Below are 15,086 nucleotides of genomic sequence, written 5' to 3'. Positions count from 1 at the left end.
TTGGATCTTCTGCATGCAAATACATCTCAGGTGGATGCAACGGGCAAGAGCACTTGTTACCAGCTTCGGCTGATACGCCAGCTGCGAACCTACCTGGGCTGGGGGGACCTTGAAACGGTGGTACACGCTCTGGTAACCTCTCGGTTGGATTTCTGTAATGCGCTCTACATGGGGCAACCCTTGTACCAAACCCGGAAGCTTCAATTAGTGCAGAATATGGCAGCAAGGCTGGTCACTAGTAGCTCCAGGACCAGCCATATAACACTTATTTTGCAAAATCTACATTGGCTGCCCATTCTCTTCCGGGCGCAATACAAGGTGTTGGTTATTACATATAAAGCCCTAAATGGCTTGGGCCCAGGGTACTTGGAGGACCGCCTCTCCCCATATAATCCGCCCCACACTCTTAGATTGGTCGGGAAGCAATTGCTAAGGGTTCCCAAGGTGAGATATATCTCGTCTTCTCAAAGGGCATTTTCTGTCTCGGCCCTGCAGATCTGGAACTTTCTTCCCGACAACCTCCACTCTGTCACCTCCCTTGACCAGTTCAGGAAGGAACTTAAGACCTATTTCTTCCAACAAGCTTTCCCCCATGTGTCTTGACATCTGTTTTCTCCCCCGATATACAGTTGCTATTCGGCTAGTTTGTTTCTCTGGTTTTATTTTTGGAAATTGTATATGTTTTATTGGGATGCTTTTTATGATGTTTTTAACTTGGTATGTTTTATATTGTATACTGTTTGATATATCCATGTTGTAACCCGCTTTGATCTTTGGAAAAGCAGGCTAGAAATAAACAGTATTATTATTATTATTATTATTATTATTATTATTATTATTATTATTAAATGACAGAAAGACACCCCACCCCAGTTCTGCCCATATAGCTTGAGAACTCAAACTTGATTTTTCCAGGAAACTGCAGGTACAGCCTTTCCTTCCAGGATTTAGGAAATTGTACTTTGCTTTACCAGTTTAAGCTAGAAAGATCCATTACTCTGGCACAAAATATGTTTAGAAACATCATTTTAAGTGTTGCCATCAGCTGGGCAAATGGGATAAATAGCCGGTCTGTGATAATGAGTCTTTCCCTACTACTGGTTTCCCTCTCTTGCTAAGATAAACAGGGGGTTTCTTCAACCCTACTCCAACACCTACTTTGAAATAGGCTCCATTTTTTTGAATGATTACCTCCTGTTATACTTTTTGATCCCGCTAATTTTAAAATACTTACCAGTGCAAAGCATATAAACACCACTGTGTATATCTAAGGGAGGTCAGGCAGGAATTCAGGTTGTGCACTATTTTCCCAGTTTTCTGTGTGCATCCCTGCTGTGCTTACTGAGCATATCTTAACATTAGTGAAGCATCCCATGGTTCACCAAATGCCTGCACATATCCTGGAGCTCTGTGGCACTTTAGATAGCAGACAGTGCCATGAGTACTATACACCTCTGACAGGGTCTAGCACCTAACTGGCCCCACATTAAACATTTATGAGTGAATGAATCTATTAGTCATAATGAGTAAGGCTTGATATCTGGCTAAACAGTAAAGTAATGTCTATCATGATATTTGCATATCCGAGGAAAAGGTATGATGTAAAGCATGAATATTTCTTGACTGACACAGCCAGTTCCATTGACTTAATCCTCATTCTCTTTTTCTTTGTTGAGAAAAAAAAATCATTTTCAGAAAGCTCATTAAAGTAATCCTCAGTCTATGGGCTCACATCAAAAGCTTCTTTTTATAAGCTTTTGTATAACTGAAAACTAAAGTTTGAACTTTAGATCCCCATTCTTTCTTAGACTTTGACAGAAATGGGCAATGACTACCTTATTCATCACAGAGTGAATAGATAACATTCTGGGACAGAATAATGAATATTTAACTACAGTTTATTTCTAGAGCCTTTGAGAATACCTGGAGCAGGTAGTTAATACCATTCATCACTAGACAGTACTTTGGTGAATAAGCTCACCACCAAAGACTGAAGGACTGTACAGACCTTTGGGCCATCCAAATAGATGAGAAAACAAGCAAGAATCTCTAGTTCTGTGAGACAATGCACCTCTGGGTAAACTGCCTCATTTTTATGGCTCTTTGACAATTCAACTTGCAAGAGAATAACTGGAGACTTATGGAATATAGTGGTTAGGGATGTTGAAACTACATAAAATATGGCTAGGTATCACTGCAGATCAAATTTTCCTTCAGCTATTTTCATTGAGCCTAAATATTCAGATCCTGTATGATCTTAGAAGCTAAGCAGGATCAACACTGGTTAGTACATGGATGGAATATGGTCAGTGAATCCCAGGCTGTAGGCTATATTTCAGAGGATGGAACTGGCAAAATCACCTCTCAGTATTCCTTGCCTAGAAAACCCTATGAATTTATGGGGTCACCATCAGTCAACAGGTGACTTGAAGACATATACACATATACACACACATACACACACACCAGTTTCATTAGTTCTGCTGAGGATTATTGGCCAGCTCTAAACTAAAATGCTGAAAGGGTAATTCGAGAACTCTGACAACTCTTCCTACAAATGCTTCCATTACCCACAGATTTCCCAGATTTCTTCCTCCCCACAGTGACTAAATTCAAGGTTGATATTTTAGATTAACACCTCAATTCTATGCCTCTTTATTTAAAAAGTAGGCTCTGCTGTCTGCAGTAGGGCTTAATCTTTAGTTAGATGTGCTCTGTATTTAGCCAAGAGTAAGGCAGACCCATGGGATTTACTTGTGAGTAAGTGCATACAACACGGCCTTATGTACACCAATCTCAAATGGAATGAAGATAAGCCTTTGATGTGATACAGAGTAAAGACTATTTGAAACATGTTTCCCCCTCAAACACACAGATATACAAAATAGTGTGAGAACCAAACCAAAGGAAAAAAAATCCAGATCAGTTAATCAGCCTGGTAGCTCCTGGAGCATCTCTAATCCTGACTTCCAAGTGATAGATTACAAACTTTCCCTTCTCTAGAGTACTCCTGTACAGAGAAGGACCCAGAGGGATTAGAATCCTTTCAGGCATTCCCCAGTCAAGGAACATCTGAAAATGCCCAACGGTTAAGAGACAAAAGGCAGCCTTGGCAAACATTCAGCAAAATCTCCTGAAATTAGAATAGGAATCATTGCTCCAGCTAGTGCGGTATCACTTATACCAAGCGTGGGGAATACATGGCCCTCCATATATAAGTCGACTACAGCTCCTATCACCCTACCATTGACTTTGCTAGCCAGGTCTGATGGAAGCTGCAGTGCAAGAACATCTAGATGATCACATGCTCTGAACCCCTAATTTGTAGTGACTGGTGCTATTTCTTGATGGTTTCAGATAGGAATCTCCCAAGTCCCAATAAAAAAAGACAGCTGCACAAATGAATTGAGTCTTCTTAGGTGAGCTGCTAGATATGTTGTCCCAAGCAGTTTTGTCATGAAGCACTGATAGTAATTTACAGTGGTAAAGAAATATTCTTGAAATTGAATGGGAAGCAATTCACTGTGCAAAGGTCTTGTTTGCTTTTGGCTTTTCCTATAGCTGTTCTGATCCTCTCTGTTGTGTGCTTCCTAGACCTTCTTGGTCTAGAATTTGTACTTTCTGCAAGGAAAACATATGTCCTGCCACTGACCTAAAGTTCTTCCCATAAATGGGAAAATTGTGTGTGTGTTTGCACAAGGAAGTACTAGTAAATGCAGATTTGTTAATCTTTCCTAATATGAATGGCAAAATGTGCTTTTTAGTATTGATTTTAATATCACAGTAGTTCACTCATAGAGTCAAATGCATTTCTGTCTTGTTTCAGTGGCTAAAGAGAGAATTGTATAGGAGCTTTTACATTCTTTGGTTTAAATGTTGTGAGAAATGACTCATAAAAAGGCAAATTGTTTTAATGAATCTTCTAGCACAGAAATGCAATTTTCTTTCTAAGTCAAGCATTTCTTGAACATCCAGGCACAGTTTATAAAAGAGATTCTGGCATACAATCTGCATTTCTTTTATATCTATTACAGCTTGAAAGTAACGCTTAGATTATTCATCTGGGATTGCTACCATTCATTGTGAAAGGGACCATTTGCCAAAACGCTGGGACATTTACTGTACTTATAAGAACGATAAGCTATATCCTGCATCAAAAATTCATGTGCTTACCCCATATACCAGTTCTCCCACCATCCCATTCCAGATTTTTGTGTTTGGATCCCTTGCTCCATATTTTCCATCAGGGACAATTGCAATTTTGTACTTGATGCCAATATGCTTTGCAATTTCCGATGCCAGGTCTACACAGTATCCTTCATACTTCTCATTCCCATCAAACAGTTCTCTGTTTTTTTTCCACATTACATATGGGGCTTCCTACAATGAAAAAAGGAGAACTGTAAAAGAGAAACATATAGTGTAGTCTGTCCGAAGGAATGCATTGTTTCCTTGGTTATGCCATACTGAAAGGTCACATCAAATATTATTCAACAGAGTTGTCACAAAATGGAAAAAGAGATCCACAAGAAACCAAAAGCAGCTGAAATATGATGATATAAAACCAACCATAGATGCTGTATGATTGTTCCATTTTTATATATAAAAAAGTTTGAAATTCTATCCTGCAATGATAAAATATTAATATGGTTTGCAAGCATTTTTCTTGACTAATTTGAATAAATTACCTTTAAATAACTTTGCATATTGTCAAAAACCATGTAATCTTTCCTCAAGAAACTATTGGATACTTACAATTTAACAAGCCAATCCTAGCATTAACAGTCGGAAATAAATGTTTAAATTAATATTTTAAATTTTATTTTCCTTTACATTAAATATTGGAACTCAAAGATAATTTTTTTAAAGTAAATAAGCACTCCATTAGGTCACTGTTCTCTTGATAAAAATTAGGCTGTTCCAGTTAACCAACTGCACTTTAGCCGATTAATTTATATATAGATTAAATATTGCAGTCCTAAATACTGTGTAAGTGAAATATGCACAAAACATATGTAGGAACCATTTGCTTGTCTAGAAACTGAAATTATAGCAATCTTGAGGTTCAAATTTTCTTTTTCTCTTGGCCTTGCCAAAATAGTTTAACTATCTGTGATCAGTGTTCAGTAAAACATCAAGATACTTATCTTACCCACTATTTCAAATGTTTTCCCCAAGCTCTTTTTGCTACTTGCTACAATGTCTTAACTATGTCCAAAATGATTTCTCTTTCCACACATATTTTCAGAGGTTTTCAATTAGTTTTTTGATACTCAAAGACCATGAAAGGCAGATATGATATGTAAAAAGTAGAGTTTTTGACTGCAGTAGGCACATATATGAAGTGTTAAATAGAATCTGACTATTTGTTCAGCATTAGCTACTTTTTCTGACAGTAATTTTGTAGGCTCTCCTATCCAGTGGTTAGAGATCTTTTCAATCAGAGATTTTATAGAATTAATTGGAGAACTTTGGCAAGCAAAAACAGTGGAATATATTCATTAAATGTTCTTCATTTTTTGTTTTTGCACTAGATCAATCTTTGATTTATCCAATTACATTATGTTACGTGGCACATCAGTTAAAATACTATGTATTTAGGATTTTATTTAAACTATAGTTTGGTCTCTTTTATCTGATGACCAAGCCAAGGCACAGTGGTTGTTGTCATTAAAGTCACCATTTGCCAATAGTTACCTCACGATGGTACCTCAGTCACACCTCAGATTTTCTCATATACTCTCATTTGGGTTGAACTGTGGGAACAGTTGGCAAATGTTGCATCTTCAAAGGATTACCATTGTAGCCCTCTGCTCCATTCACTTTACAGCTTTTGCGTCATGTCTAAGTAGATCAGGTAATAATACACAGACAAAGTGTCAGTCAGATATCTAGTGGAGCTATGAAGTAGGAACTACTTGGATAGTTAGATAACTTTTTATGATGTATTTAGTGAATAATAATAATAAATGGGATGTCAGTAATAGAATCTGGAATATGTAGCTCAGGTAATATTTGCTATTAGAATGACAACCGCTTCAGTGATTACTGATGTTTTGATTGTATAATTCTTGACTGATTCTTGATTGTATGTTCTTGTGAATTCTTGTGCTGTTTGGAGGCTTGTTGGGGATCCTCAATGAGAGATCAACAATAGCATCTTTCTTGGAAGACAGCTTGCCCTCACCTTACTCACTTCCTTCTGCAATGCATAGATGAAGGAGGGTGTTGAGTTGTTCCATAGTATATTCTCAGGTAATGGAAGGATTCCTTGAGTGGGACTACATGAACTGATTATGTGCCCTAGAACATATTTTGGAAATTGTTGGCAGTAATCAGGGACTATTTTGTTAGACAGGTTAATATTGAAAATGTTCCTTGTCAGCAGAAACTTTCAGGATCGCTAATCTATAGGAACAGCCATAGCATGGAAAACAGGAACAGTGTTTTGTTTTCATGGAGTCAAGCTCATTGCAATCCACATGGTAGTCACATAACACATATGATTATTAATATCTTAATAACTGATCTTTGAGAAAGTGACTGTCTTGGTACATGATTTAATTCAAACTGCTCCAGTGGGTCTTCCCTTTTGTCAACTTTTTCCACGTGAAAAAACAGCACTGCCAAGTGAAATCCACCCACCAAAGTCATTCCCAATCTGCTGCTTTAAAAGACTCACTCCATCATGCCACCTCAGTTCTTTGCTACCCCATTTTCATGCACATGCATCCCCATTCTTTATTTATGGAGCTTGAAATCTTAGTGACGGCAGCTATTTGCAACTAAAACCAGTGGAATGAGTGGCCAGGCCAAATTACAATTCTCTGAACTCTTCAAGAGTTGTATTATCTGATGTGGCTTCTAGAAATCAAGCAGTAAGATGTTCTATAAAAATGTCTTGCAAACAGCCTGCACTGTCAGAGGGTCGTGAGAGGGCTTTGATTTCCCACAATATATACATGCACATTTATTTTGTACAACTATTGCCTCGAGTCAAACAATTTTTAGATTTATAAAAAAATCTATAAAATCTATTGATAAGAGGCAAATGTAAGATGAAAGTAACACTGCAAGTACAAGGTAAGCAGTAATTATGTTGTGTGAACAGATCCAAAAGTGATGGTCTCCAGAACCACCACCAGCTGAAAATGCTAGACAATGTGATGGATGCATAGTGCATTATTTATTGAGAGCCATCAGACTATCCGATTTTACTCTTTCCACATGATAACTGCCAAATTCCAAATTTTCTGGGAGCATATTCACCCACCTTTTAGTCAAGCACAATTTCTAATTAAAGTAAGATGAGAACACTCTGGATCAGGTTTACAAAATATAATTTCACAGAAAATTCACATTTCAGATGAGCAATGACAAAATATTGAACACAGAAAGGCAAAGTAGTACAAGACTTACAGAAAACAGATGTCCATAACAATGGTTAACAGTTAAAAATACACCAACTTGTTTGAAAGAATAGATTTATCCATGTAGAACAATCTTTCACAATTCTGCTAGTATACAACTAGGAAATTTTCAGTGTTATAAAAATGATCCGGTCTAAAGAAATTTGGCTATGTCTAAGCCCTATGCTACTTTTATAAGGGTAAATTACAGCATGGAAAAGACATTTATCAATAGTTTTAGCTCATCCTTTAAATGAATCCAACAACTAATTAGCCTACAAACATTTTAAAATTTCTAGCTGGTACATAAATGCTTGTAAGGCTGAGATGAAGAAGAAAAAGCACAGACTTTAGTAAGTTCTCTTCTGATTCCTGGGAAGTGAATCTTAATCAACACAGTTACTGTGAGCAACTACTTACAATGCTACGCTTTATTGTTTCCATACACAACAAGTGTATAACAAGTGTACCTAGTAGTTACTACAGCTCTACACAGTGCAAATACTGTAAACTTCTTTGGCATTCAAGAATGAATTTATATTTTATGCCTCATTTTAGAATTTATTATGCAAGAACATTGCAGATGATCTAGTTCTCTACATCATTAAAAGAATTCTTGTTAACTAAATTGTTATATCCAAACTGTTTTTATCTTCATTTTAAAAAATAACAGGAATGTCATATTTTCATATAAAGTTAAAACTAAAATGTAACCATGTATACTGTATAATCTGTTTTGTGAAAGAACAACATGTAATTTGGGAAGCATATATCCATTTCTGTTATATCTTGGTGTTTGCAGTCAAAAGAGCATTGTATTGAATGAAGCACAGGAACATATAAAACAAGCAAATTGCCAAGTACTCTGTTAAAGCATCCATGCAGAAAGGCTGACTGAAAGCGTTGTTTTCCACATATTCAACAGCTGGACATACAACAGATGCTAGAACCTATTTACTTAAATGCAGAAATTGGCCCAAGCAGACCTGATGGTATTTTTCACTGACACTGCATTAACTTTCCATTACTGTGAAGAGATCATTGAATGGAGTAGGCATATGTCACTCAATTCACCGTTTTTTTTCTTGGACGTGTTACAAAATAAAGCATATTTGCAATATGTTGCAGATATGCTATAGTTAATTGTATGTATCAGCAAGTTTAAGTGGTTGAAGAGACTGACAATGCTGGTGGTTTGTTTTTTTTGTGTAAATCAACAGTGGCCTCTATTTGCTGTCAAATTTAAATATTGATATCAATACTGAATTCAAAGCCAAAGGGAAATGAATGTGATTAAGTAGGCCTATTAATCACAACTCAACTCAAGTGAACTCTTCTTATACCAGATGCTTTTGTGTAGAGGACGGGGGCAGAATCTACTACAACTGTAATTTTGAGAGAGAAAGCTGAGGGTAGATTCTACTACAATCTGCTTTCTATCTGAGCGTGAATCATTTTAGGGTTAGAACCACATACAGAACAACTTTTAGCATAGTCCAGAAACCTTCCTGGCTGTGACATCTATCACCCCATTGATCACTAGGGTTGATTTGACAGACATTTAATGATTAATTTGCTGCAGGGAACCTTTTTATGGGTTATTACTGTGCTGCATAATTTTAATTATTTTTTAAAAATATTTTTCAGTTTTAAAATATTGAGCATGTTTTAATATGATAACTTGTTTTCACTTAATTTTGTTTTAGCCTTTTGTAAGCTGCCTTGGATCCTATGCTTTGAGAAACATATGAACGCAACAATGCAAGGGAAGTTGGTGAACTGAAGCCAAATGTGTCCTAAGGATCTTTGCTTTCTATACTAGATTTTACCTAATATGGAAAGAAATCAGAGCAAGGAAATAATGATGACATATAGCTGGATTGGACAGGTCAGTCAGGAGAATCACATACTATGTTTTGCATTGTCAGTTATATGAAATTCCAAGAAGAAAATACTTCATAAGATGTTTAGAGCTCTTGGTAAGATGTTTAAATAGGGATAGAATTATATACTTGCTTTCTAGTTCAATTAAATCAGCCATGACTGATTTAATGTGGAGATGGGCAGGATCAATGGGAGTCATTGCACTTTATTGCACCATGTTCTCCAGGCAGGGATGAGAATAGAATGGAAGGGGTTCAGGAATGAGTGGGGGACATATTTTACCACACACTGAAGTCCCTCACTCGTTCCGTTCCCTTCTCCATCCATTCTCCATCTGTTCCAGAGGGGGCAATTTTTGAGAACTGTTCAGAACAGTTCTCAAAAATCGCCTCTTCTTGGGACTGATTGGGAGCGGAAGAGAAGGAAATGGAATGAGTGAAAAGTGGCAGACAGTCACCAAGAGAATGAGAACAGGAAATGTAAGGTGTGAATGACTTTCAATGTCTCATTCACACCTAGAACACTTACATTTGTTGTGATCCCATTCCCTCGTGACTGCCTGCTACCTAAACTGTGGCTCCAAAGAATTCCTATTTGAAGGGGCAGTGACCGCATTTTGTCTCCCTCCCATAGCTACACTGCTGGGAGTGTCTTCTGATATCCTGGGATATGCTACACACAACATCCTTATCTGTTCAGTGCTTTGGATCCAAGGCTTTCTGTCCCCCCCCCAAAACAAGTTTCCTGCCATGGCAAGAGTCCTTCTTTCAACAGGAGGAGCATCTTACACTGGAGGAAACTACTTTGGATAATGGAAAGAAAAGCTTCCTTACATATTCAGAACTCATCAGGAAGCAGCAAAATCCTTGCTGAATTCTTCAGTTATTGCTGCCCAAAGCCTATGGCCTGTCTTATACTATAGAAGTATTTTATGCCATGCCTTGTTTGGTGTACAGCAATGGAAAGCAGTGGCCATTTGCATCAGTCTACATGAATGACTTATCACAAATTGAGGATACTGCAGACACAAAAGTCACCTACACCTTGATGTCTGCTGTATCATCACTATAATAAAAGGAGGTGGAGAGACTAAAAATGCAGAAAGATCTCTCCCTTCCTTTTCAGAATGTTTGCTCTTTACATCCTAGAACTGTGAAATAACATGCTGCAGGAAACATTGGCATGCTAGATAAAATTCATTCAGATCCTTGGTTTAGAAAATGAAATATCTATCCTAAAACTGGCTCAGTTCTTTTGCAGAGATAACATTTTTTATGCACATCAAAATGCTTCAGTGAAAACAAGACAGACAGTTCCCTTGTATCCCAGTTCTTCTTTCTTTGCTATTACCACTTAGTTGTTCCTACACTTGGACATATATCACAATAATTTACACTGTACATGTGTGAAAGCCTCAATTTAAAGATTGGCATAAGAGGGAGGGGGGAATCAACTGAGAGAGCCTCGAAATCTCCATCATTTTCTTCACAGCTTGACAACCTTGAAGACTGAATGCCATCTGATTTTTGGCTTTTTAGAATAGTCACAGAGCTTTTTTTCCCCTTGATGGTTCAGTGCCTGGTCATCCAGCCAGAGGATCAGAAATCCATATGGAAAAATATATCTCAATGTTACTATACTGAAGATTAACGCTTGAGCCTTAGTTAGGAATGTTCACAGCAGCGTGGGACTCTTTTCTTCTTTGATCAATTTCTTAAAATAGGATTCTTCATCAGAGGCTGAAAAGAGGAGGACTGTACTGAAGTATGATTTTTCCATTACCGTGTCTTTTTTTTTAAAGGAAAAAATACATTTTTATAAGTCCCATGCAAAAAAGAATTACGCAGTTAGGTTAGGCTTACACTCAGAATGTCTGTACAGAATGTTAGTTTTTTCCATCCTAGAATGATAATCCTTAACAAGTGACTTGCCAGAATTCAATGGATGTACCACCGTTCTAAATTATATGAACAATACAATATCTAATTCTGCATAGAAAGCCAGTCCCACACTTGACCTTGGTTCAATTTCAGTACAGTGTTAATCTAAAACTTAAAATTTAAAAGCAAAATCTGGTTAAGGGACACCATGTAAAATCCATTATACTGAAAACAAACCTTAACTGAAATCATTCAGGAGGAAAAAAAATCAACATCTGGATTAATAAACTATGTTAAAGGAGCAGGAAATATGTTGGTTTATTTTTTTGTCAGGTGAAGGTCATCTTTTGCTAATCTGCTTTGACACATAGCAAATTTAAAGGGCAATTTAAAGGGCATAAAAAGATAAATAAAATATACTAGCTGTTCTGTTTAAGAGGAACACCTTCTTTTACAGAAGCAATTCTGAGGGCTATAGTTCCCATTTTAAAAAAATAGTGATAGCTGTGAGTTAATGAAGAAGCTACACATTGCTTATTTCCTATGGATTATAAAGGGAGAATTAAATATACACATTATTCTATCCATTGAAATCAATGTACTTAACTTTGGCTGGATTGTTGCTGCTGTGTTATGTTCATTATGTATTGACATTGGAAAATGATAGAGACCTAGGTGTCTAGGAAAGGGCTTGTGTAAGAAGACATGCTAATTAAAACATGTATTTGCATTTTGCAAGCATATAAACAAATCAATAACTTCCTCTAAAATGGGCTAACTAGCCGGTTGCATGCAGGATGCTTGCAGTAAACGTCAAGAATCCTACATTTCTTGGAAATTACAAGATGTAAAAATACCCATTAGGTGTTTAAGTGGGATACATCTATTACGGCTGTTGCTGTTGTTGTGGAAAGCATGACAAAAAGAGTGAAAACTAAGTAACAGAATGCAGACTTTTCCCTCCTTTTACCGCCTTCTGGTTTTACTTATAGTTTTGCACATCATGGACACTAACTGAAATATTTGAATGAAATAAGAATCATAAAAATATTTCCCCCAAATGTGTACTTGTTTGGTTTTTAGAAAAAGAGGTTTGATAAAATGAGAAACAATTAACATGGTTAAAAGTCCTTCTTCCTCTCCTCTTCTGTTAATATCAGAATTGGCAAGTTACTTTGCTAGTAAATCAGAGAAAACATTGGTTTATGAGCTTGCAAATGCTTCAAAAATCAACTTACCATAATTGTGGTTACGATGACTGTTCTATTCTCAAGAGCTGATGTGTCATTTCCCATTGTAGGCTCATGCTGAATCAAAACTAATTTATCCATATCATTCCAGTAACCAATCTGAAATAGACAAATGTAAACATTAAGCTTCCATATGTTACTGAGAAGCTCAGCAGTCATGGCTTGTACAGGTGAAGTCTGTATTTCTGTTGGTGTTGTTGCAACACTTGTTCTAATAGAACTAATATGTCTTTTGCAATAGAAATTCATGATTGGATGATCTCTATTATAACTGAATTAAGCAGGATTATTGTTCTGTGATGTGCAAAATATGGGGACTATGTATAAATGCAAGCAATTTCCAGCTGTCCAAGTCATAACTTCAGTTAAGTAAACCACATTTCCTTCAAGGTGGCCAATCTAAATTTGGAAGAAAACATGACCCTATCCTGAATCGTCTTCAGCCTAAGATTGCTCAGCACTTGAATCCCACTTTGTTGTAGAAACTTCCAAGTAATTGTCTCTCGGAAACACGGAATTTGTAAAATTGTACCCAACTAGCCTGAACTTAATCAAGTCTAGACGGAGACCTCTGTTCTTTCTAAGATCTAAGATACTATAACCTTTCAACTGCCTCAGAAGAAAGCTGAAAGACATTTTCCTAGTGTGATCTGGACTGAACTTAAAACCTTCAGTGGGACTGATTCTCATATTTAATGTGATAGCCATTCTGCTGTGCCTGCTGTGAGTCTCCAAGAAAATGTGACCATTTTAAAGTGTAGCCAGCATGGTATAGTGGTTTGAGCATTGGATTATGACTTTGCAGACCAGGATTCAAATCTCAGTTTAGTCATTTAAATTCACTGAGTGACCTTGGGCAAGTCAAACTCTCCCAGTCTCATAGGATGGCAATGGCAAACCCTCTCTGAAGAAACTTGCCAAGAAAATCCAATGTTAGGTTCGCCTTAGAGTCATCCTAAGTTGGAAATGACTTGAAGGCACACAACAACTACAGCAACAGCATTTCTTTTGTAACCCATCTTAAATCAGGCTGAGAGCCTACAGAGGGTGCTATCACTCCAAATGAAGCTCATATAAAGGGGTTTGACTTAAGATAAGTTACTGAATATATTACAATTTAGGCCCTGTACAGACTGGTCTGAAAGGCCAGCATGGGGGCAGATTCGGGGCATAGCATCCTCATGACATATGCCTGACTCCACCCCCCTGGGCACCCTGATGCCACATGCCGCTCCATAGAGTGTGTGGTGTCATGGCATGCCTCCAGCACTGTGTCCATACAACACAGTGCAGAAGGAGCGTTATATAGCTGTGCCGCCATGGCTATGGTGCCCTTGAAAAGCCGGGTTGGGGCCATGGTGTGAAGTTGCCACAGCCCCTATACAGCTAAGAAAGGGGTGGCATCCCATCGCCCCTTTGGGGTGGTCTGTCACGCCCCCTAAAGAACTTTGGGAAAGAAAGGCCCGTTACAGACGGGCGTATAGTACGGACTGGGTCCATAATAGGGTTAGAAAGGGGCATCCTTTCCGGATGCCCCTAACCCTAGTACGGATCGAGTCCGCACAAAATGGCGGTGCCCATTCCACATGGGGGCCGCCATTGCTACGTCACCACCACGCTGCCTCCAAATGAGGCGGGGCGGTTGTGACATACTGGCGCTGTGCCAGGATGCATAGAGCGCCCTTTCCGCGGCTCCAGAAGGAGCTCCGAAACGGAGCTCCTGCCGGGATTTGCGTCGCTGGCACAGCTTTTAGACGGCTGCGCCAGTGACACAAGGCAGAAAGGGGCTGAGCGGCCCCTTTCTGCTTGTCCTTGCCGCCGTCAGGTGTCCTTGGGGCATGAAGCCCCAAGAACACCCCTTTCCAGGCATGAAGCCCCAAGGACTAACCTAGGGTGTAGCCACACGGCAAAATTAAAGCAGTTTAACACCACTTTAACCACCATGAGTCTACCCTACAGAACCCTAGGATTTAAGGTTTGGTGAGATATTCAGCCTGGTTTGTCAGAGAACTCTGGTGTGACAAATCTCAGGAATCTGTAGGACAGAGTCATGGCAGTTAAAGTGGTATCAAATTGCTTTAATTCTGTAGTGTGGCTACACCGTGTAGCTCATGGAAACCAAATCAGTAGGAATGGAAAGTATATTCAAAAATATTAAGTGGTTAAAAAAACAACCCTGTTTCTGAACTGTCAGGAAACTCTGATAAGGAGAATCGCAAACTTATGAGAATCCTCACAGTTTGGAACTTATTCTGCACAGAAATATTATTTTCTGCACAGAAAGTGCTGTTTTCTGTACAAAAATAACACATCTGAATTTTGTGCATAGTAAGTCCCAAACTGCAAATAGTTTTTGGAAACCGTAGTTTTCAAAGCCTTTCTTGCAGCTGGAAGAAAATTGCTTAAGTTACTTGTTTCTTTTGACAACAAAATTAATGAAGGATTACATCTCTACAAATCAGAATCAGAAAGCAGTTCACTGAAATTGGCCATATTCACTTATAGTTTCTACTGAGAAACTATAGCCTGGATTCTGAACTGCAAACACAAGAACTCCCTCCATTTATCAAAAGGGCTTGGATTTAGCTAAGATCTCCCACTAATAGAAGTAGAGGTAAGAAAATTGTCATCTATCACCCTGTTCCAAAAGGTATCTAACCCTC

The 15,086-nt window shown here is 38.0% G+C and overlaps 1 protein-coding gene across 1 annotated transcript in view; it reads right to left on the bottom strand.

Annotated features, from left to right (window-relative positions):
* The window catches only part of GRIA4 (glutamate ionotropic receptor AMPA type subunit 4), a 329,124-nt gene that overhangs the window by 54,020 nt on the left and 260,018 nt on the right, over nt 1–15,086 (bottom strand). Inside the window, 2 exon segments of the mRNA XM_042457528.1 lie at nt 4,174–4,380; nt 12,412–12,522. Coding sequence (XP_042313462.1) covers nt 4,174–4,380; nt 12,412–12,522 — 318 coding nt within the window.

Source organism: Sceloporus undulatus, chromosome 3 (assembly GCF_019175285.1).
Source record: "Sceloporus undulatus isolate JIND9_A2432 ecotype Alabama chromosome 3, SceUnd_v1.1, whole genome shotgun sequence".
In the NCBI taxonomy this organism is placed as follows: domain Eukaryota; kingdom Metazoa; phylum Chordata; class Lepidosauria; order Squamata; family Phrynosomatidae; genus Sceloporus; species Sceloporus undulatus.
The sequence above is the reverse complement of the archived record's forward strand: the minus strand, read 5'-3'. Positions and strand labels throughout refer to the sequence as shown.